This window comes from Thamnophis elegans, chromosome 10, assembly GCF_009769535.1.
Source record: "Thamnophis elegans isolate rThaEle1 chromosome 10, rThaEle1.pri, whole genome shotgun sequence".
NCBI lineage: Eukaryota > Metazoa > Chordata > Lepidosauria > Squamata > Colubridae > Thamnophis > Thamnophis elegans.
This window is the reverse complement of record NC_045550.1, coordinates 64,839,065-64,861,476: the sequence shown is the minus strand read 5'-3', so window position 1 is coordinate 64,861,476 and position 22,412 is coordinate 64,839,065. Positions and strand designations below refer to the sequence as shown.

At 45.8% G+C, this 22,412-nt stretch overlaps 1 protein-coding gene across 1 annotated transcript in view; it reads right to left on the bottom strand.

Moving 5' to 3' along the window:
- Window positions 1–2,446: 2,446 nt before the first annotated feature.
- CHRD (chordin) overlaps window positions 2,447–22,412 on the bottom strand; it is a 53,786-nt gene continuing 33,820 nt past the window's right edge. The window contains 10 exon segments of the mRNA XM_032224907.1: window positions 2,447–2,586; window positions 5,146–5,239; window positions 6,461–6,615; window positions 7,252–7,354; window positions 7,667–7,770; window positions 9,394–9,444; window positions 9,909–9,917; window positions 11,020–11,113; window positions 12,232–12,438; window positions 20,080–20,193. Coding sequence (XP_032080798.1) covers window positions 2,516–2,586; window positions 5,146–5,239; window positions 6,461–6,615; window positions 7,252–7,354; window positions 7,667–7,770; window positions 9,394–9,444; window positions 9,909–9,917; window positions 11,020–11,113; window positions 12,232–12,438; window positions 20,080–20,193 — 1,002 coding nt within the window. The 3' untranslated portion in view covers window positions 2,447–2,515.

Genomic DNA, 22,412 nt, shown 5'->3' with positions numbered 1-22,412 from the left:
TTCATTCCATTCCATTCTCTATTCTATTCTCTATTCTATTCTATCCTATCCCATTCTATTTTCTATTCTATTCCCTTTTCTTTTTTCTTTTCTTTTCTTTTCTATTCTGTTCTATTCTATTCTTTTCTCTATCCTATCCTATCCTGTTTTCTTTTCTCTGTTCTTTTCCCTTTCATTTCATTTCATTCCATTCCATTCTCTATTCTGTTCTATTTTATTCTATTCTATCCCATTCTGTTTTCTTTTCTGTTCCGTTCCATTCCATTTCATTCCATTCCATTCTCTATTCTATTCTCTATTCTATCCTATCCTATCCTATCCTATTTTCTATCCTATTCCCTTTTCTTTTCTGTTCTATTCTATTCTTTTCTCTATCCTATCCTATCCTATTTTCTATTCTATTCCCTTTTCTATTCTATTCCCTATTCTATTCTATTCCATTTCATTCTATTCCATTCCATTTTATTCTAATTTTCTATCTTATCCTATTTTCAATTCTATTCTATTTTCACACTCCCTGTATTCCCGAGTGGTTCTGATTGCTTACACCTCACATCGAGTTGAAAAAAAGGCCTGGAGTATCCTGTGGTTTTCTGCAACTGAGATGTAGCTGATGATATCCCAGGAAATTTCCAGGATGTTGTAAGAGCTGTGGTGGCGCAGTAATTAAGAGTATAGTACTGCAGGGTACTTCTTCTGACTACCGGCTGCCTGCAATTTGGCAGTTCGAATCTCACTAGGCTCACTAGGTTGACTCAGCCTTCCATCTTTCTGAGGTTGGTAAAATGAGGACCCAGATTGTTGGGGGCAAAAGGCTGACTCTGCAAACCGCTTAGAGAGGGGCTGTAAAGCACTGTGAAGAGATATATAAATCTAAGTGCAATTGCTATGTTGCAAGACTGTGAGAGTGACATGTTAATCCTTGTTTCTCCTCCTCCTCCTCCTCCTCCTCCTCCTCCTCCTCCAGGGTTTAGCCACCTCACCCAGACTTTGCCCTTTCCATTACAAACTGCTTTTAATCCAACCATGAAAATTCCCATGGGATTAAAAACCCTTTCAGAAAGAGAGAGAGAGAGAGAGAGAGAGGGAGGGAGGGAGGGAGGGAGGGAGGGAGGGAGGGGGAGAGAGAGAGAGAGAGAGAGAGAGAGAGAGAGAGAGAGAGAGGAGAGAATTACCACAAATGCAAAGCATTTGCTCAACCTCACGCACATTTTACTTGGTTGATCTTAGTTTTCAAAAAATAAATATTTCATCTTCAACATCGACCCTTCCGTTTTGGATTGAGTGGGAAAGAAGAGCTTCAGCCGCGAAACAACATAAATTATACAACAAAATGAAACAACATTCCCCCAGTACCCTCCATTCCTGGCCTCGAATTGCAGTGAAGGAGGACAATTTTACATTTTATATACAGCCGTGGCCAAAATTGTGGAAACCTTTTGGGTGTATTTGGTTGTAAAGTGTATTTTTGAGGTTCGATGGCTAATGACCACACCAGGTGTGGCCTGCTTTGTGGGAGTGGCTTGCCAGCCATGTGACCAGGTAGGAGTGGCTTGCCAGCCATGTGAGCGAGTGGGAGTGGCTTGGCAGTCATGTTGTAAAATGTGGTGAAACTCACTTAACAGCGTTCTTGCTTAGCAATCAAAATGTTGGCTCAGGAACTCTGGCATTTGAAGCATGCAAGTCTTAAAGCTGTCAAGTTACAAGACCCTTGCATCCCTAACCCTTTAGGAAAAAAAACCCCAGGGGTGTTCAAAGTTGACAGCTTTAAGACTTGTGGACTTCAACTCCCAGAATTTCTCCTCTTGCTCTTCATCTTGATGATGGGCGGATGGGTGGGGGGAGGGAGTTGGAAATGGTTCTAAACAGCACGGTAGATTTGTGGAACCCCTGTACTACTCCCCTCCACCAAAAGTGGTGTTATTAGTCATCATACCTCAAAAATACTGTACACTTTTCCCAAAAGTTTTTCCCAATTTTGGCCACTACTGTACATATGTACATATATATTACTTTGGGGGAGAGTTTGCTTCCCCTCCTTTGGATAGAGTTCAGTACGACTTAAGCAATTCCTTTTGAAGAGGTCACGTGATCCTGAATGTGTCAAATGAAGATGAAGACGTCAACGTGTTGAGTTCATGGGGACATGGAAGGGTTGGGCAAAAATCACGGTTCCATCGTAGAGTTTTACTGCGTATCCCAGACACGTAATATCAATTCCCAGTTCCTTAAGGAATAAAATAAAATAAATTTTCTTCTCAGAGGTGCAAAACTGGTGTAAGCCCATCCTGTGGCTGCCCACAGGTGTAGAAGAGAAAGGAGAGCAGCTCAGGAGAATGGATGGAGGCTTTTTCTGGGGAGGAGAAGATCTGAAGGCCTTCCTGGTGCACGGAGACCACCATCAAAAGTCGGGGTGACTTCAAGGAGGGTCCCAGAAAGCTCTCACTCCAGACTGCCTGCCTCGGCAACTCTTAAAATATCTTTGGGGGCATCCATGCTTCTTGGTTTGGGCTGGTTAATGTCTCCATGAGCTCTTGGTCACTCCTCCCAAAGTCCCTTGACCTTCTTCTTGAAGGATCTCTGATGCTGCGGGACACAAACGGGGGAACAGAGCAGATCAGTGGGGAGGAGGGGGGGATATGAATTAGACTGGCAGGTTTAATCAGACTGGAGCAGGAAAAACCGGGCTTTATCTGTGGACTTACTGGCCTTCTCCAGATTTTAATTGAATGTTAAGATTAACAATGTAGAAACAAATGTACAAAGTTATATAGAAAATATACCATATTTTTCGGAGTGTAAGACGCACCTTCCCCCCCCCCCAAAAAGAGCATGGAAATGTTAGTGTGTCTTATACACCGAATACAGCCATTTTTGGCCTCCTCCACACCCCATTTTTGCGAAAAACGGGGGCATTTTTGCTTTCCCCCAGCCCTGCTGAAGCCTGCAGAGTGCTCCTGGGGGCCAGGGAAGACAAAGCCCTTTTTTTTTTCTTACTTACCTCTTCGAAATCTTGGTGTGTCTTATACACCAGTGCGTCTTATAGTCCGAAAAATACGGTATATTGCAAGTAATATCATTATCAGGCTGTACACAATTGTAAATCAAAATGTATAGAGTGATAAACATAGAAAGCAGTGGTTCCCAACTCATTTTTTGGCCATGTCCCACTTAAGCATCTCTAAAATCCTGATCCCCCACCCCCCCGGGACTTATAACTCTTACATTACTCAAAAAGTGAACTCTACTCACGCGGAGGAAGCCTAAAAGGCCATTAACTTGCTTTAAACAAAGTTCAAATTGCCCCCATTAAAAATCAAATTGCCCCCCTGTTGGGAACCACTGGAATAGAGTGTTACGTTATAACTATGGAAACAATGGACATAATTATGATGTACGTCATTATGCATTTAAAAAGGGACTATGCTATAAGATTAAGAGAAAAATTGTTGTGATTAGGGTGTATAACATCATGTATATTTAAAAAGGATTTGATACAACCAGGATTCTGCTGTTGCAAAATTGAAATTGTGATGCAGAATAAAGGAAAATGTACAATGAAAAATTTTTTTAAAAAAAGTTTTTAATTGAATGTATAAGGCAGAGATGGCGAACCTTTTGTGGCTCGCATGCCAAAAGCGGGGGGAGTGCAGGGGGGGGAGGTCATACGTGGGTGTGCCACACCCATAATGCAATGCGCACGACTCCAGCGCGCATGCATGCATGATCAGCGCTCCCCACCCCATTTATGGCATGCTTTTTTTGCCCTCCCCAGGCTCCAGAAGCTTTATAGGAACCTGGGGAGGGGGAAAACAGCTCCCCCCTTCCAGAGGCCCTCCAGAGGCTTCAGGAGCTTCCCTGAAGTCTCCGGAGTGCAAAAAAACGGCCCTACGGGCAAACCGGAAGTTCAGGAATGGACTTCCGGTTTGCTCGTAGGGTCGGTTTAAGCCCTCCGGAAGCTTCAGGGACCTTCAGGAGGCTTCCCTGAAGCCTCCGGAGGACTAAAAACGACCCTACGAGCAAACCGGAAGTCACTTCCGAGGGCCTGGGGGGGGGCTGTTTTCACCCTCTCCAGGCTCCTATAAAGCCTCTGGAGCCTGGGGAGGGCGAGCGCATGCGCGCTGGCCAGCTGACAGGGCAACGCCTCACGTGCCCTGACAAATGACTCCCCCGTGCCATCCCAGATATAAGGCCACCCAAAACTCTACAATAATGTTGATGACGTTCAGTTGAAATAGTTAATGGGAGACTTCCAAAAATACAAGTAAGTCCTCGATTCACAACCACAATTGAGCCCAAAATTTACGTTGCTAAGCAAGACAGTCACAAAGTGAGTTTTGCCCCATTTCGTGACTTTTTCTCGCCATGTTTATTAAGGGAATTGCTGCGGTTGTTAAATGAGTAACCTTCCCCATTGACTTTGCTTGTCAGAAGGTCACAAAAGATGGATCACATGACCCCGGGAGGTTGCAACTGTCATAAAAGTGAGTCAGTTGCAAACGTCTCTAGAAAGAGACTCTAGAAAGAGTTTAGAGAAGAGCAACCAGGATGATTAGGGGACTGGAGGCTAAAACCTACGATGAACAGTTGCAGGAACTGGGTATGTCTAGTTTAATGAAAAGAAGGACCAGGGGAGACATGATAGCAGTGTTCCAATATCTCAGGGGCTGCCACAAAGAAGAGGGAGTCAAACTATTCTCCAAGGCACCTGAAGGCCACACAAGGAACAATGGATGGAAATTGAACCAGGAGAGATTCAACCTAGAAATAAGGAGGAACTTTCTGACAGTGAGAACAATCAATCCATGGAAGAGAAGTTGCCTTTGGAAGTTGTGGGAGCTTCATCACTGGAGGCTTTCAAGAAGAGACCGGACTGCCATCTCTCAGAAATGGTGTAGGGACTGCTTGGGCGGGGGGTTGGACTAGATGACCGAAAGATCCCTTCCAACTCTGTTAATGTGTATCTGTCTGAATTTTGATCGACTGCAACGGTCACAAGTGTGAAAAATGGTCATAAGTCACTTTTTTCCAGTGCCGTTGTCACTTTGAGCGGTCACTAAGGAAAATGTTGTTAGCCGAGGACTACCTGCATTGTGTCTCCACCACCAGTTGGGCCACAACCTTGTGCTAAGGGTCGACACTCACCTTGGCACTGGGTGCAACAGGAGTCTCCCTTTTTCCCTTCCTTGGAGCAAGAGGTTGGAGAACATTCCTGACGCTCGCAATGTGTTTCCCCAGACTGAAATTAAAACAACAACAACAACAAAAACTTGCTGGAAGAGAACCGGGATTATATAAGATTCCCAAATCCTCAACAAGACAACAATTGGGTAGCAAGAGCTTTCAGACTGCACAGGCGGATCACAGGTAGTCCTTGATTTGTGACCACAACCGATCCCCCAAAACTAATGTTGCTAAGTGAGATGGTTATTAAGTGAATTTTGCCCCCGTTTGATGACCTTTCTTGCCACAATGGTGAAGCGAATCGCTGCAGTTGTTAAGTTAGTGACAGGTTTGATTGACTCTCCCCCCCCCCCCACCAATTCAGTTTGCTCGTCAGAAGGTGGCAAACGGGGATGACGTGATTTTGGGACATTGCAACCGTCATAAATACGAGTCAGTTCCTGAGTGTTGGGATTTCGATCATGTGACCATGGGGTTGCTGCAATGGTGGTTAAGTGTGAAAAATGGTCATGAATCGTTTTTTTCAGTGCTGTTGTAACTTGGAACATGTTGTGGCCCGCCAGCGGCTAGCGGAGCTGGCGGCAGATTTGGAGAGTGAGGAGGTTGGGGAGGAAGATGGGCCAGTCCTGGAGTCTGGGGAAGGCTCTGAGGAGGGCTCTGTGTCACAGGCAGAGAGGGGGCCAGACCCGTATGCCAGTTATCAGCTGCCTTCAGAGTCAGAGATCAGTGAGGCAGAAGAACAGCTGGAGCCTGTTCCCAGCGTGAGTTCCCAGACGAAGGGAAGAGCTAAAGAACAGGGGTCGACTTGGGAGTAAGGCCCCAGGTGGACGATGAATGGCCCCTCCCAGAGGGAATAAAAGAGGAGCGAAAGGGGAGGGGAGTTTGCAGGAGACAATTAGTTCGCTTCATTGGTTCGTGTCTCTCCGGGACTCCTTGCCAAGTTCTGCAGATATCAGCCTGGCAGCTCTCCAAGCCAGATAAGGTCTGTGACCGTAAATCCTCCCTTGAAATCCTCCCTTGGCTGGATGTGAAGGAGCAGAATCCACAGGAAATTAATACAAGGGGTTTTTTTGTCGGGAGAAGAATTTTGCTTCAGGCTCTCGAGCAGCCTAGGTCAGAACAGAGCGGTCACGAAACAAACTGTTGTAAATCAAGGACTACCTGTATTTTTCTTCCACCCACTGGGGTACCGGTCCTCTTGTAAGAGAGAAACGTCCCGTCTCCAAGCTACCCACCGAATTTTGCTGTGGAGATTCATCTACCAGGTCCTACTCACCAGACACCAGCAGGTGATGCATTTCATCTCCCCAAAAGGGGGAACCGTGGGGTGCCACCTCTCGTTGTGCATGTACCACTGGCGCCCAAACTTACAACCTCGGGGACCGTCCGCCTGCATCATGTCGGAAAGCAGGGAAGAGCTCTTCTCTGAGGCTATGGGGAAAAGGCAGAACGTGAAGATCACAGGAACAGCAGAAAAGGGGGAAGTTGGCTAGAATAGCAATAGCCCTTAGACTTATATACCCCTTCACAGTGCTTTTATAGCCCTCTGTAAGCCCTTTACAGAGTCAGCCTATTTGCCCCCAACAATCTGGGTCCTCATTTTATCGACCTTAGAAGGATGGAAGGCTGAGCCAGTCAGGATCGAACTCCTGGCAGTGAGCAGTGAGTTAGCGTGCAATACTATATTCTAACCACTGCAAAACCACAACTCTTCCGTGGTGGCTCTGTCCGTCTATCTATCCCTTCCACCCCACATTTAATTCTTTTTCAATCCTCAAATCAATTGTCACTTCGCTTTTTTCTGTTTTCAACAAAAAGTCCATAAAGAATTTCCCTAAAAGCGTCATTTGATAAAGGACTTATTGTTCCAATATCTAATGGGCTGTCACAAAGAGAAGGGGGTCAACCCAGGTATTTTCCAAAGCACCTGAGGGCAGGAGAAGAAGCAATGGGTGGGAACTAATCAAGGAGAGAAGCAGCTTAGAACTAGGGAGAAATTTCCTGACAGTGAGAACAATTAATCAGTGGAACAGGAGAGCAAGGTGTTATCTGACAGGTTTAACTTACCTGGGCATTGCTTGCAACAGTCAGATGGGTTGATCCGGATGGGGTTACTGCAGGCCAGCTCGGGGCACTGCACCTTCTCACAGTGAACTTCCCCGGTGGTTCCCTGCGCAATCACAGATGGGGAATTTTAGCACACAAAAGAACCAGGACATCATATATACACACACCAGGGGTGGGTTCCTGCCAGTTCTAACCTCTTTTATAGAAGAGGTTCCACAAATCTACCGTGCCGTTTAGAACCGGTTCCAGCTCCCTCCCCCCGCCCGTCTGCACATCATCAAGATGAAGAGCGAGAGGAGGAATTCTGGGAGTTGAAGTCCACAAGTCTTAAAGCTGTCAAGTTTGAACACCCCTGTGTTCAAATGCACAACAGGTGGGTTAAGCCTGTTGGGTCTGGTTGATGTTCCCTCCCTACCTTGCAGGTGCAAATCGCGCATTTGATGAGCCCAAAGGGAGGGACGACAGGATGCCAATGTGTGCCCGCCCGTCTCCAGGTCTTGTCACCATCAAAATAGCACCCTAAAACAGAGAAAGAGGATCAGAGGTCCTTGCCTTAAATGCACTGTAGATCCTCAAATGGCCCCTGGAGACCTATCTCTTCTTTGCTAAGCCTTGGCTACACTCAAACAACACCTCAAGATTAGATCTATCTATCTATCTATCTATCTATCTATCTATCTATCTATCTATCTATCTATCTATCTATCTATCTATCTATCTATCTATCTATCTATCTATCTATCTATCTATCTACCTACCTACCTACCTACCTACCTACCTACCTACCTACCTACCTACCTACCTACCTACCTATAATCTATCTAATCTATCTATCAATATCTCCATCCATCCATCCATCCATTTCCTTGTCTGTCTGTCTGTCTGTCTGTCTGTCTGTCTGTCTGTCTGTCTATCTATCTATCTATCTATCTATCTATCTATCTATCTATCTATCTATCATGTCTCTGTCTGTTCGTCCATCTGTCCATCCGTCCATCCATCCATCCATCATCCATCCATCTATCATCTACCTACCTACCTACCTACCCACCCACCCACCCACCTACCCACCCACCCACATACTTGTCTATCTGTCTGCCTGTCTCTGCCTGTCTGTCTGTCTGTCTGTCTGTCTGTGTCTGTCTGTCTGTCTGTCTGTCTGTCTGTGTCTGTCTGTCTGTCTGTCTGTCTGTCTGTCTGTCTGTCTGTCTGTCTGTCTATCTATCTATCTATCTATCTATCTATCTATCTATCTATCTATCATGTCTCTGTCTGTTCGTCCATCTGTCCATCCGTCCATCCATCCATCCATCATCCATCCATCTATCATCTACCTACCTACCTACCTACCCACCCACCCACCCACCTACCCACCCACCCACATACTTGTCTATCTGTCTGCCTGTCTCTGCCTGTCTGTCTGTCTGTCTGTCTGTCTGTCTGTGTCTGTCTGTCTGTCTGTCTGTGTCTGTCTGTCTGTCTATCTGTCTGTCTATCTATCTATCTATCTATCTATCTATCTATCTATCTATCTATCTATCTATCTATCTATCGATCCATCTATCATCTGTCTATATCCATCCATTATCCATCCACCCGTCCGCCTATTTATCTACACATACAGTATATAACACACACAGATACATATATAAGTATAAACATAGATAGAAATAAAAACAGGCCAATTAATATGTACACAGAGAAGCCACATTTAGAATGGGGCTTCTAAACGAAATGAGCTCCTTTCCCAATGGAAGCCATTCAGATTGGGCGGTTTCTGTTCCCGGGATGTGAGCAATGGTCCTGCCAACAGGACAGTCCTTCTGTGGACAGAGGCTGCTTTTAGCTCCAGTCCACATATATATAAGAATTGCCAATTTTGGAGACCCCTGCCCTAGACCCATCCCTTGCAGCCCTAACATAACCTTCTTTTTAAATACAAACTGGAAGAATTATTTCCTTTGAATTTAGCTCTGATGATAACGTGACCCCCTGACCAATAATAAGGACTCCTCTCCCGTGTGACCCATGGTCTCTGTGGCCACATGCACAAAATCTCTTTGCACCTTTATTAAAAGAGAATTTGCTAGTTTGTTCTACCAGAAGATCCATAATGCTCAGCCAGGCCACTCATGCCTTTACCTTCGCTGCCGTCTCGGATTTTCTCTGCTCTTTTCCGTTCTTCGTTTTCCTCTATTCAAGAAGAGAAGAGGATTAACAGATGAACAGAGTTGGAAGGGACCTTGCGGGTCATCTAGTCCAACCCCCTGCCCAAGCAGGAGACACTAACTCTGCCTCTACCTAGGATCAAACTCACAACCTCCTGATTGTGAGGCGAGAGCTCCAGCTGAAGGCCACAACAGCAGGATGCACAGATGTATCCCGACCGAAGGGGAAAAAAACAGGATCAGCTATGATTGGGACAGCTACACTCCCCTTCCGGGGTGGGGGGTATGGGTAGGGAGAGTCTCCCCCCAGGCCAGTGGTGGGTTTCAAAATTTTTTCGAACCTACTCTGTGGGTGTGGCCTCCTTTGTGGGAGTGGCTTGCTCTCTCTCTCTCTCTCTCTCTCTCTCTCTCTCTCTCTCTCTCTCTCTCTCTCCCCTTCCTTTTGTCTCTCTGTCCCTTTTTTCTTTTTTTCTTTCATTTCTCTCTCACTTTTTCTTTCTTTCTTTCTTTCTTTCTTTCTCTCTTTCTTTCTTTTTCTTTCTCTTTCTCTCTTTGTGTGAGTCTGTGTGTGTGTGTGTGTGTGCCTCTTTGCCTCTCTCTCTTTCCCTCCCTCTCTCCCTCTGTGTCTCTCTGTCAGTGGTGGGTTTCAAAAAATTTTGGAACCTCTTCTTTAGGTGTGGCCTGCTTTCCGGGTCCACTGGTGGAACCTCTTCTAACCGGTTCGGTAGATTTGACGAACCCGTTCTACCGAATAGGTGCAAACTGGTAGGAACCCACCTCTGCCCCAGGCCTTCTTTGGGCACTTTGTCCCAACCCTCTTGCCAGTGGGGCAGTGTCCTCTCACCATGGCACGCTATGTCCTGAACCAACTTTCACCTAACTAGCTCTGAACTGCATGTGCTAAAAGGATGATGCCGAAGCTTTTTTTGGCTCGCGTGCCAAAAGCGGGGAGAGCGCAGTGGGGTTGTGCACGGGTGTGCCACACCCATAATGCTATGCACACAACCACAGTGCGCATGCGCGCATGACCAATGCTCTCCCCCCCCATTTTTGGCATGCTTTCTTCGCCCTCCCCAGGCTCCAGAGGGTTTATAGGAGCCTGGGGAGGGCGAAAACAGCCTCCCCCCGTTCCCCCGGAGGTTTCAGGAGCTTCCCTGAAGCCTCTGGAGCACGAAAAACGAGCCTACGAGCAAACCAAAAGTGACTTCCAGGTTGCTCATAGTATCGTTTTTTGTCCTCCAGATCCTTCAGGGAAGCCTCCTGCGGGCTCCTGAACGCTCCGGAGGGCTAAAACCGGCCCTATGAGCAACCTGGAAGTCAATTCCCGAACTTCCGGTTGGCTTGTAGGGCCGGTTTTTCGCGCTCCGGAGAGCAAAAAATGGCCTCAAAAGAAGGCCAAAGTCAGCTTTGCATCCCCTGACAAATGGCTCTGCGTGCCACAGGTTCGCCATCATGGTGCTAAGGTGTGGGAAGACAGAAATCATCATCCTCATTTCAGGACCCCATAATCCCTTGCAGGATGGAGTCTGGGCACCCGAATGGCGCTGACAGAGAGCCCAGCATCCCATCTGAAGGCTTAATTCTGCCCTGCCCAGGTTACCTTGGCACACAGGGCAGCACTGATCACTTTGATGGACTGGCTGGGAGCAGTTGAGAGGCTGGCACAACACCGGATCACAGATCACCGTCCGCTTCTGAGGAACCGGAAGGAGAGAGAAAAAGGACGACAGAAGGAAGACCATCGATTAGAGAAGGGAAAAGGAAGGCGCAGAATTCTATTCTCATTTGGGCCGAGTTTGCTTGCAAAATGACTGCAGAACAGAGTTGGAAAGGACCTTGGAGGCCTGGTACTCCAACCTTCTGCTCAAGCAGAAACCCTACACCAGTGGTGTCAAACTCAAGGCCCGCGGGCCGGATCCAGCCCATGGAGTGCTTAGATCTGGCCCACAGTGCCTCTTCTGGCGAAAACGGAGCTCGGGAGGGCTGCGTGCAGCAAAGATGGGAACCCAAAAATAAAACTTTCCTTCTAATTCAGGGGTGTCAAACTCAATTTCATTGAGGGCCTGGAAGGCAGGTGGGTGTGGCTGCCTGAGTGGGTGTGGCCAACTGGATGGGCATGGCCATCCGTTTTTTTAAAATAATTTTTATTAAACATTCCCCAGTTTAAAAAGAACGAGAGAAAGATACAGAGACAGATACAAAACAAATGAAAACACAAACAATATAACAATGTAACACACTTTTACAGCTTCCCGAATCAGCATGTATATTCTGCTTTTGTAGTTTACTATTCAATGTTTGCCTTCTCAGGGTTTTTAACAATTCTAATAGTATTGAATATAATTATGTTGCACTGTAATAGTTTGGTGGATATAATCAAATTTTACATATATACATTTTCCTTCATAATATAATCAATAATTTTCAAAACTTTTATTTCTTGTTTTGGCTTCTATACTTTAGCCACTTCTATGTTCTATTCCAAATTTTATAGTAGTCCGATGGCCATCACGACCGCCACTCACTGAGCGTGGCTGATTGGGTGGGCGTGGCCAGCTTAACACCATTCCCCAAACTGCTGGCATGTTTCCTCTCTGCACTGGGTAGACTGGGCTGAAGCCAGGCTGGTCCAAGGTTTCCCCTTTGCATTGGGTCGGGCTGGCCCCTTACATTTCCCAGAGCGACTACACAGACCAGATCCGAACACATCATGGGCTGGATCCGAGCCTTCTGTTTGACACCCCTGTTCTAATGGGATGCTTCAATGCTTCCAGAAAGCCACCATCACTTTCTCCACTCTCTTCCCACCTACCTGACAGATGCATATAGAACATTTCTTGTCATAGTCGGGAGCCCAGCGGGAGCCATGAGGCCGATGTTGACCTTCAAAAAAGCAGGTGTTGGGGTCTCTCTTCACCTCTTTGGGGTCCCTGGGTCTTGGTTCTCCAACGAGTTCCAACTCTTGGTTTTCAGAGGCCAGCCGAAATCCCCCCGCCTTGCAGTGGTTGGGAATGTGAACCTGGAAGCACAGTGGCAATTGAACAAGTGAGCAGCTGAACGAGCGCTGTCCGAAGATGTCTCCGTGGTCATGCGGCTGGTATGATTAAATGCCGAAGATGCACGGAACGCTGTTCCCTTCCCACCAAAGGTGGTTCCTACTTTTCTACTCGCATTTTTCACGTGCTTTCGAACTGCTAGGTTGGCAGAAGCTGGGACAAGTAGCGGGAGCTCACTCCATTATGCGGCACTAGGGATTCGAACTGCCGAACTCCTGACCTTTCTGATCAACAAGCTCAGCGTCTTAGCCGCTGAGCCACCGCGTCCCTTTTTTGTGAGATAATAATTGTTAGATCATAACTAAAATGTTTATTAGATGATATTTCTTACATATCCTGCTTGATCCCGCCTTCTGCTTTAGGGAAAATGTATAAAAGCTTCCTTAATTCTATTGTTCGGGGCCCTCGGCATTTGGGTCAGGACCCCTTCCCTTGGAGCGCTTCAATAAAACCCCGCACCTCGTGTCTGATGTCTTTCATTGACCCCAGCACTAGGCTCAGACCTGAATTGGGAACAACATAGTAAGTTGTAAGTTGAGGACTGTCTATATACCAGGGGTGAAATCCAGCAGGTTCTGACAGGTTCTGGAGAACCGGTAGCAGAACTTTTGAGTAGTTCGGAGAACTGGCAAATATCACCTCTGGCTGGCCCCAGAGTGGGGAGGGAATGGGGATTTTGCAGTATCCTTCCCCTGAAGTGGGAAGGGAATGGGGATTTTGCAGTATCCTTCCCCTGAAGTGGGAAGGGAATGGGAATTTTGCAGTATCCTTCCCCCAGGAGTGGGGAGGGAATGGGGATTTTGCAGTATCCTTCCCCAGGAGTGGAAAGGGGATGGGGATTTTGCAGTATCCTTCCCCTGCCACGCCCACCAAGCCACGCCCACAAAACCGGTAGTAAAAAAAAATGAATTTCACCACTGCTATATATCCCAGGTCAGTGAAATGTCTTTCTGTTGAACTCTTGCACTGCAAAAACTAAAAGCAGAATCTGAGTTACCAGTTTCTCCTTCTCAATTCAAACTCCTTCACGGATTTGTGGTAGGAAAGGCAATGTTGGAAAAGAAATTGTGTCACCCGCTTTGAGCTCCTGGAGGGCAGACAGGGGATATAATCCAGCAAATAGATTAATAAATCATTTTCCTGCAGAATTGCCAGCGTGGAAAGGCTTAGTTCTTTTCCATCTTCACTGCTCAGCAACCGCTGAAGGGAAAACACGTCCTGGCACTGTGATCGGATGCCAAGAGGATTCTGCCGCCTTCCAGCCAAACACGGTTTCTGGGAACCCACTGGCAATGTTGGCCTCGAGCCCCGGTAAGGTGCGTGGCAGACAAAAATCTGCCTTTGCAAACATCCCAGCCATGGAGGGACTCTGTTTGGGTATCAGAAGAGGAGGAGGAGGAAGAGGAGGAAGAACAAGAAGAGCAGGAGAAGGAGATGGGGACAAGGAGGAAGGAGGAGGAGGAGGAGGAGGAGAGGAGGAGGAGGAAGAGAAGGAGGAGGAAGAAGAGCAGAAGAAGATGGGGAGGAGGAAGAGAAGGAGGAGGAGGAAGAGAAAGAGGAGGAGGAAGAGAAGGAAATGGGGAGGAGGAAGAGAAGGAAGAGGAGGAGGAGAAGAGAAGGAGGAGGAGATGAGGAGGAGGAAGAAGAGAAGGAGGAGAAGAAGAGGAGGAGGAGATGAAGAAGAGGAAGAGGAAGAGAAGGAGATAGGGAGGAGGAGGAAGAGGAAGAGAAGGAGGAGGAGAAGAAGATGAAGAAGAGGAGGAGGAGGAAGAGAATGTGGTGGAGGAGGAGGAGAAGAAGAAGAGGAGGGGGAGAAGAAGAAGATGAAGAAGAGGAAGAGAAGGAGGAGGAAGAAGAGTAGGAGAAGGAGATGTGGAGGAGGAGGAGGAGGAGGAGAGAAGGAGGAGAATGAGAAGAAGAGGAGAAGGAGAAGATGAAGAAGTAGAGGAGGAGGAGGAAGAAAAAGAGGAGGAAGAAGAGCAGAAGGAGATGGGAGGGAGGAGTAAGAAAAGGAGGAGAAGGAGGAGAAAAGGAGGAAGAAAAGGAGGAGGAGGAGGAGAAGAGAAGGAGGAGGAGAAGACAAAGAAGAAGAAGAGGAGGGGGAGACTTGCTTCAGCCAAAAAAATGCTTTGCTTTTTTGGTCAAATTTTGTGACAATTTTTTTCTGCCTCACATCTTCCTCACTGGGGTTGCATTGAGTCCTTGTTCATCAGTTTAACATCGGTACCCTCTTCCATCAAGGACCCTAGACATGGCAGGTCAAGGCGAGGCAAGAAAGAGTAAACTAGGAGTAGCTACAAGGGATTAGCGCTCCCTTGCAGCCATAGGAGTAGTCTACTCCAACTAGTTCTATGCCAAGGAGGAAACCTTGGGTTTTCAGCATCTCCATATCAAAGCCAGCAGATTAAGTGGGAGCAGAGTTACCTTCAGAGTAACATGCCTACAACAATATTCATCCCAAATGGGAACAGCAACCCAGATGGCGCAGTGGTTAGATTGCAATATTGTGGGCTAACTCACTGCTCACTGCCAGCAGTTCGATCCTGACCGGCTCAAGGTTGACTCAGCCTTCCATCCTTCTGAGGTGGTTAAAATGAGGACCCAGATTGTTGGGGGCAAATAGGCTGACTCTGTAAACCGCTTAGAGAGGGGCTGTAAAGCATGACGAAGTCTAAATGTTTTTGCTATTGCTAATTTCATTTCTTGGAAAGTGAACTCAAATTCTCCTGGCTACGTGAATCCAACCCGCTTTGTTTTTCCTGGCCATAGCATGAAAAATGGCTTGCTGTCATTCTGTTTTCTGATGCTGATGCAGAAGGACTACCCGTTTCACTTCCAAGAATTGGCATTTCTGTAGGGTTTCACATCCAAATATTAATCGGGCCCATGTCGGTTTAGCTTCCACGCCCAGACGGAGTCAGCCAAATGCTGCCATTGCGTTTTCACGGAATTAAAATGAAATAGAATTAATATGATGACTCTCTAGTCTTTCTCAACCTGGGCCCTTTAAGGATCTGTTTTAGGCCCAGGACTCTTCAACATCTTCATCAATGACTTGGAGGAGGGGATAGATGGGGAACTCATCAAATGTGCAGATGACACCAAGCTGGCAGGAATAGCCAACACTCCAGAAGACAGGCTTAAAGATACAGAAGGATCTTGACAAACTTGAACATTGGGCACTATCTAATAAAATGAAATTCAAGGGTGAAAAGAGTAAGGTTCTACATTTAGGCAAGAAAAACGAAATGCACAGGTACAGTATAGGTGGTACCTTCCTCAATAGTAGTAACTGTGAGAGGGATCTTGGAGTCCTAGTGGACAACCATTTAAATATGAGCCAGCCGTGTGGAGCAGCTGCCAAAAAAGCCAACACAGTTCTAGGCTGCATAAACAGAGGGAGAGAATCAAGATCACGTGAAGTGTTAATACCACTTTATAAGGCCTTGGTAAGGCCACGCTTGGAATACGGCATTCAGTTTTGGTTGCCACGATGTAGAAAAGATCTGGAGACTCTAGAAAGAGTTCAGAGAAGAGCAACAAAGAGGATTAGGGGACTGGAGGATAAAACATATGAAGAACGGTTGCAGGAACTGGGTATGTCTAGTTTAATGGAAAGAAGGACTAGGGGAGACATGACAGCAGTCTTCTAACATCTCAGGGGCTGCCACAAAGAAGAGGGAGTCAAACCAGTGGTGGGTTCCAGTCAGATCCCGTTCCAACCGGTAAGGTTGGAAAGGGCCCGGAGACGTCCACATGGACATGCACAGCACGTCCATGCGTCTTGACGTACAGTGACACCTCTGCGAGCCTCCGCCATGCTCCAGCTGCTCGGTAGAGCGTCGTGCAAGCACATGTGTGGACGCGCTGAAGACTTTAAAGACAGGTAGACAGGAGCACGGGCGGGCGGGCGGGCCCTCCGGAGCACTGTACCAGAGCGGTACTCGATGCTCCGGGCAGGCTCTAGTACTCCCGTACCAGGGTGTACTGCCTGCAACCCACCACTGAGTCAAGCTATTCTCCAAAGCACCTGAGGGCAGGACAAGAAGCAATGAATGGAAACTAGTCAAGGAGAGAAGCAACTTAGAACTAAGGAGGAATTTTCTGACAGTGAGAACAATTAACCAGTGGAACAACTTGCCTCCAGAAGTTGTGAATGCGCCAACACTGTAAGTTTTAAAGAAGATGTTGGATAACCTTTTGTCTGAAGTGATGTAGGGTTTCCTGCCTAAGCAGGAGGTTGGACTAGATGACCTCCAAGGTCCCTTCCAACTCTGTTATTCTATTCTATTCTTATTCTGAGATGTGTGGACTTCAATTGCCAGAGTTTGCTGGCTGGGGAATTCTGGGAGTTGAAGCCAGGCTTAAAGCTGCCAAGGTTGGAGACCCCTGGCCTAATGCATATATTCACTGCCATTATGCAACAGACAAATAGCTTTGCTGACTGGGGAATTCTGGGAGTTGAAGTCCATACATCTTGAAGTGGCCGAAACAGCACTCTAGTTAACAGCTAACACCTATTTCAAGTACCCATTTCTGAACTTTAAACAACTTATTTAGAGCCTGTGAGGGATGGAAGCAAATGTTTGAAAAAAACAAGATGCAAACCGTATTATTGATTATGACAATTTCTCTTCTTATTTTGCCAGCTAAGAAAGGACAGCCTGCCCCACTCCACTTGTCCTGTCATCCCCCCCCAGGAAAACTTTCTATGTCATTCAGTGTTAGGCAAACATCCATCTTCATAAATGCAGCGTTTCTCATTATTTTATTTTCCTGCCAAGAAAAGCTTCGTTGGCGGAATTTCCATCTGTCTAGGGAGCAAGCAAATGCTTCTCCTTGCAGTGATTAGGAATGCAAACAATGTAGAGTTTAAGAGTTTTGGCACACGGCTTTCCTTGGCAACTTGCCACACTCTTAAATGTTCCCACTAGCTGAGAAAAAGAGAGTAATTTTAAAAATTCTCTCTCTCTCTCTCTCCCTCCCTCCGTGTGTGTGTGTATGTGTGTGTGTGTGTGTGTGAGAGAGAGAGAGAGAGAGAGAGAGGTAGAGAGGGAGGGAGGGGAGAGAGAGAGACAGAAAGACAGACAGACAGAGAGACAGACAGAGAGACAGACAGACAGACTTCAATTCCTGTCTGCTTAGAGGGCCTTTTCAACCTGGCTTTTCAAACTGTACCCATCACCTCCTTGAAAGAAAGAAGTTTGTGAATTTATCCTGGTACAGATTATCCAAAAACTCAGTTCTACCTTCTGGTTTTTTTTAATTGCATTCTAGTTTCAACACTTAGGTAAAAGATAAAGGTTCCTCTCTCACTTATGTACTTGTCGTTCCCGACTCTAGGGGGCGGTGCTCATCTCCGTTTCAAAGCCGAAGAGCCAGAGCTATCCGAAGACGTCTCTGTTGTCATGTGGCCGGCATGACTCAATGCCGAAGGCGCATGGAACGCTGTTACCTTCCCACCAAAGGTGGTCCCTATTTTTTCTACTTGCATTTTTTACGTGCTGCCGAACTGCTAGGTTGGCCATGCCCAGTTGGCACCAGCGGGAAAGAGCACGGAGAAGAGCAACGAAGATAATTACGGGGCTAGAGGACAAAACATATGAGGAATATTTGCCAGAATTGGATATGTCTAGCTGAATGACAGGAAGGATGAGGGATGAAACAATACCGGTCTTCCAATATTTGGGGAAAGGGCTGTCACAAAGAAGAGGGAATCAACCTATTCTCCGAGAACCCGTGGGTAGGACAAGAAGTAAGAGATGGAAGGTTATTGTGCTTTAGTTCGCTAAGAAAGAGGTCCAACCTAGAATTAAGGATAAATTAATTAACATATTTTTCGGACTATAAGACGCATAAGATGTACCATGATTTTGAAGAGGTAAATTTTTTTAAAAAAGTTTTTGCACTCTGCAGATCTCCCAAACCCTCCCGCATGCCTCATTTTTTGCAAAAAAAAAAGGGGGGGGGGCATGCAGAGGCTTTGGGAGGCTGGGGGGGGCGGATAAAAACAGTCAATTTTTTGCTTGTTTTTGCCCTCCCCAGTTCTCATGAGCACTTTGCAAGCCTCCCAAACCCTCTGCACATCTATTTTTGCAAAGGGGGTGGGGTTTTGGTAGGCCAAAAATACTGTGTTCAGTGTATAAGATGCACTCAGATTTTCACCCTCTTTTTTGAGGGAAAAAGGTGCGTCTTATACTCTGAAAAATACGATAATCCAATTAATCAGTGGAACACTTGCCTCCAGAGGTTGTGGCTGCTCCGTCACTGGAGATGCTATAAGTTGACATCTCATACAGTAAGTCTTCCACTACTTAGCTAGAATCTCCTTCCCTATCATTCAAGGGTGTCAAACCCAAGGCCCATGGGCTGGATCTGGCCCTCGAGATGCTTAGATCTGGCCCGCGGGGCCACCCTGGAAACAGTGATGGTGCTTCTTCCAGCGAAAACGGAGCTCGGGAGGGATGCATGCGACTCCTTCGAGCTCTGTTTTCACTGGCAGAAGACTGCAGGAGCAGGCACAGCAGAAAACGGACATCGAGCTGGCCACGCTCTGCCCCCCCAAGGTCAGACATAACCCTGATGCTGCCCTCAATGAAATCGAGTTTGTCACCCCTGCTATAATTAATGACTCATTAATTCTGGTCTGCTGTTTGGGGCAGTAGAAGGTAAGTCTCCTCTCCTAGATGAGGACCGGTGGTGAAATCTAATGTTTTTGCCACCAGTTCTGTGGGCGTGGCTTGTGGGGGGTCATGTGACTGGGTGGGCGTGGCCAACTTTTTTTTCAAAGAGTGCAGAGAAGAGCAACTTGGATGATTAGGAGACTGGAGGCTAAAACATACGATGAGTATTTGCAGGAACTGGGCATGGCTAGTTTAGCGAGTCCCTTGGACTATAAGGCGATCCAACCGGTCAGTCCTAGAGGAGATCAACCCGGACTGCTCTTTAAAAGGCCAGATCCTGAAGAGGAAACTCAAGTACTTTGGCTACCTAATGAGAAGGAAGGACTCCCTGGAGAAGAGCCTCATGCTGGGAAAGATGGAGGGCAAAAGAAGAAGGGGATGGCAGAGAATGAGGTGGCTGGATGGAGTCACCGAAGCAGTAAGATAAGCTTAAATGGACTCCAGAAGATGGTAGAGGACAGGAAGGCCTGGAGGAACATTGGCCATGGAGTTGCAATGGGTCAGACAGGACTTCGCAAATAAATACAACAAGTCTAGGGAAGAGAAGGACTTGTGATAGCAGTCTTCCAATATTTGAGGGGCTGCCACAGAGAGAAAGGAAGGTCAAGCTATTTTCCAAAGCACCCAAAGGCCAAAGAAGGAATAACGGATGGAATCTGAACAAGGAGAGATTTAACCTAGAAATAAGGAGAAATGTTCTGACTGTGAGAACAATCAACCAATGGAACAGAAGTTGTGGGAGCTTCATCACTGGAAGCTTTCAAGAAGAGATTGGACTGCCATCTGTCAGAAATGGTGTAGGGTCTCCTGCATGGACGGGTGGTGGTGGACTAGATGACCTACAAGGTCCCTTCCAACTCTGTTAATCTGCAAATGGTTTGGAAATCAAGAGTCTTTTAGAGCTAAAAAAAGCAGACATACCTTCCCCCGGATCTCTCCTTGGGGGTTCGCTTTGGTGCTGACTTGCAGGAAGGCTGTGCCTTGAGCCAGGTGGCGAAACAGCTCTGCGTCCAGATCCTTGACCACTCCCTGGGCCTAAGGGGGAAAGAGAAGTACCTCAATAGTGTTCCAGGACAGGATGCAGGGAATTCTCAACTTACAACCATTTATTTAATGCGGGGGTGTCCAAATTTGGGAACTTTAAGACTTGTGGACTTCAACTCCCAGAATTCCCCAGACAGCATGGCTCTCTGGCGAATTCTGGGAGTTGAAGTCCACAAGTCTTAAAGTTCCCAAGTTTGGATACTCCTGGTTTAATGTCTATGGAGATTCTCTTAAAAAAAACAAAAAACTTCACATCTTTGCAACACATTTTACATATCTGTTGTGGTTCTTTTATCTGTACCTATAAGTCTTTTATAACTATAACTTTATATATACGTGCATTTATATTATTTCATACATCTTTTTCTTCATTCTCTATATAATATTCTCTATATTCTATGTATAACAACCTTTATGACATTTGAGTCATTTTGTATCCATTTCCTATTATTTACTTGCTACAGTCTATTTCATATTTCTATCTTTTAATCATTTTCTGGTTTTGTAGTTTTTATTATTTTATTGATCTTCCTTTTGCTTTTCTGCTTCCCCCTCCATTTCCTCTAGCCAATTATACCACAGTAATATTCAGATTCTTTTTCTCTTTTAATTCTTTCATGAGCCTATCTATCTCTGCACATTCCAATCTTTTTTTTTAATATAAGTTTTTTTTATTTTTATTTTCCAAAACAGACACAACACAAAAAAATCCTCTTTCTTTACGTAGTGTAGAAAGTATCAGTTTGTTACAAAAAGTTTTTGTGCATTTCTTTCACAGTCACCCATGATTCATATTCTAGTATTTTAAATCAAATATATTTGTACATATTACCATCATCCTACCCCCATTCTCGTTTGACTATAATTGTTTAAACGTCCTTCATCATAAAACATATCTAAACTCAAGACATAACCACATACTGGCATCTCATTTGCTATTTCTAGTATCCTAATAGCACTAATCCTTATGGCCTATTCTAGCTAAAGATCAATAACATTTAGTAACAAAGGTTTCTAATCTTCCTTTCCAAATCACTGTTTACAATTTACATCCAATTTCCCCATGTTGTACCCATACCTATATATACATTGTTATCATTGTCTCTCCTTTATTTGACTATATCCATTATCATAATTTAGTTCTTTTTTTTTATTAATCTTTATATGTAACCAATCCATTTCTCATCTTCCTTTCATAAGTACCATTCAATATTCATATCCAATTACTACTTGTTATACCAATTTGTATACATTATTAGCATTTTCAATTGTTTATTTAACCATATCTATTGTCACTAAATTTCACCAAGTCCAACTAGTTTTAGGTTAAACACTTTCATCTATCTCTATCTTTAATTGCACTGCTCATGGGCGCACACGCCTGCATCACGGGTACAGTGTATATGCCTTACGTGTTATTATGTATATAAAGAAGTGACTGAATCCTGCTGAATCAGTTACCTGTGTGTGCTTTCTGGATGCAATTGCTGCTGCAAACTCTGACACTACCGAGGTCACTAAAATGAGAACTTAGCCTTCCATCTTTCCGGAGGCGATAAAATGAGGACCCAGATTGTTGGGGACAACATGCTAACTTTGAACTGCTTACAAAGAGATGTAAAACACTGTGAAGTGGTATAGCAATAGCAGTTAGACATATACCGCTTCATAGGGCTTTCAGCCCTCTCTAAGCGGTTTACAGAGTCAGCATATCGCCCCCACAGTCTGGGTCCTCATCTCACCCACCTCGGAAGGATGGAAGGCTGAGTCAACCTTGAGCCGGTGAGATTAGAACCGCTGAACTGCAGATAACAGTCAGCTGAAGTGGCTGCAGTACTGCACCCTAACCACTGCGCCATCTCGGTATATAAGCCTAAGTGCTATTGTTAACAACTGTGGCAAGAAAGGTCATGCAACGGGGGCAAAACTCACTTAACCAATGTCTCGCTTAACGACAGAAATTTTGGGCTCCATTGTGGTTGTAAGTCGAGGACTACCTGTATGAACGGTGACTCTTTCATGGCCCATTATGGCAGCTATGTGCTTGCAATAGTTCTCTGTGTGTGCTTATCCGTGCTTGTATATGTGCAGAGCCCATAATAACGAAGAACATTGTGCATCCAATTATCTGATCTCAGCTTAAAGGTCTGCCAGCTTAATTTTTTTCACGCAGCTCTTGGGAAATGCCAGAATGGAATCTATGATCAATT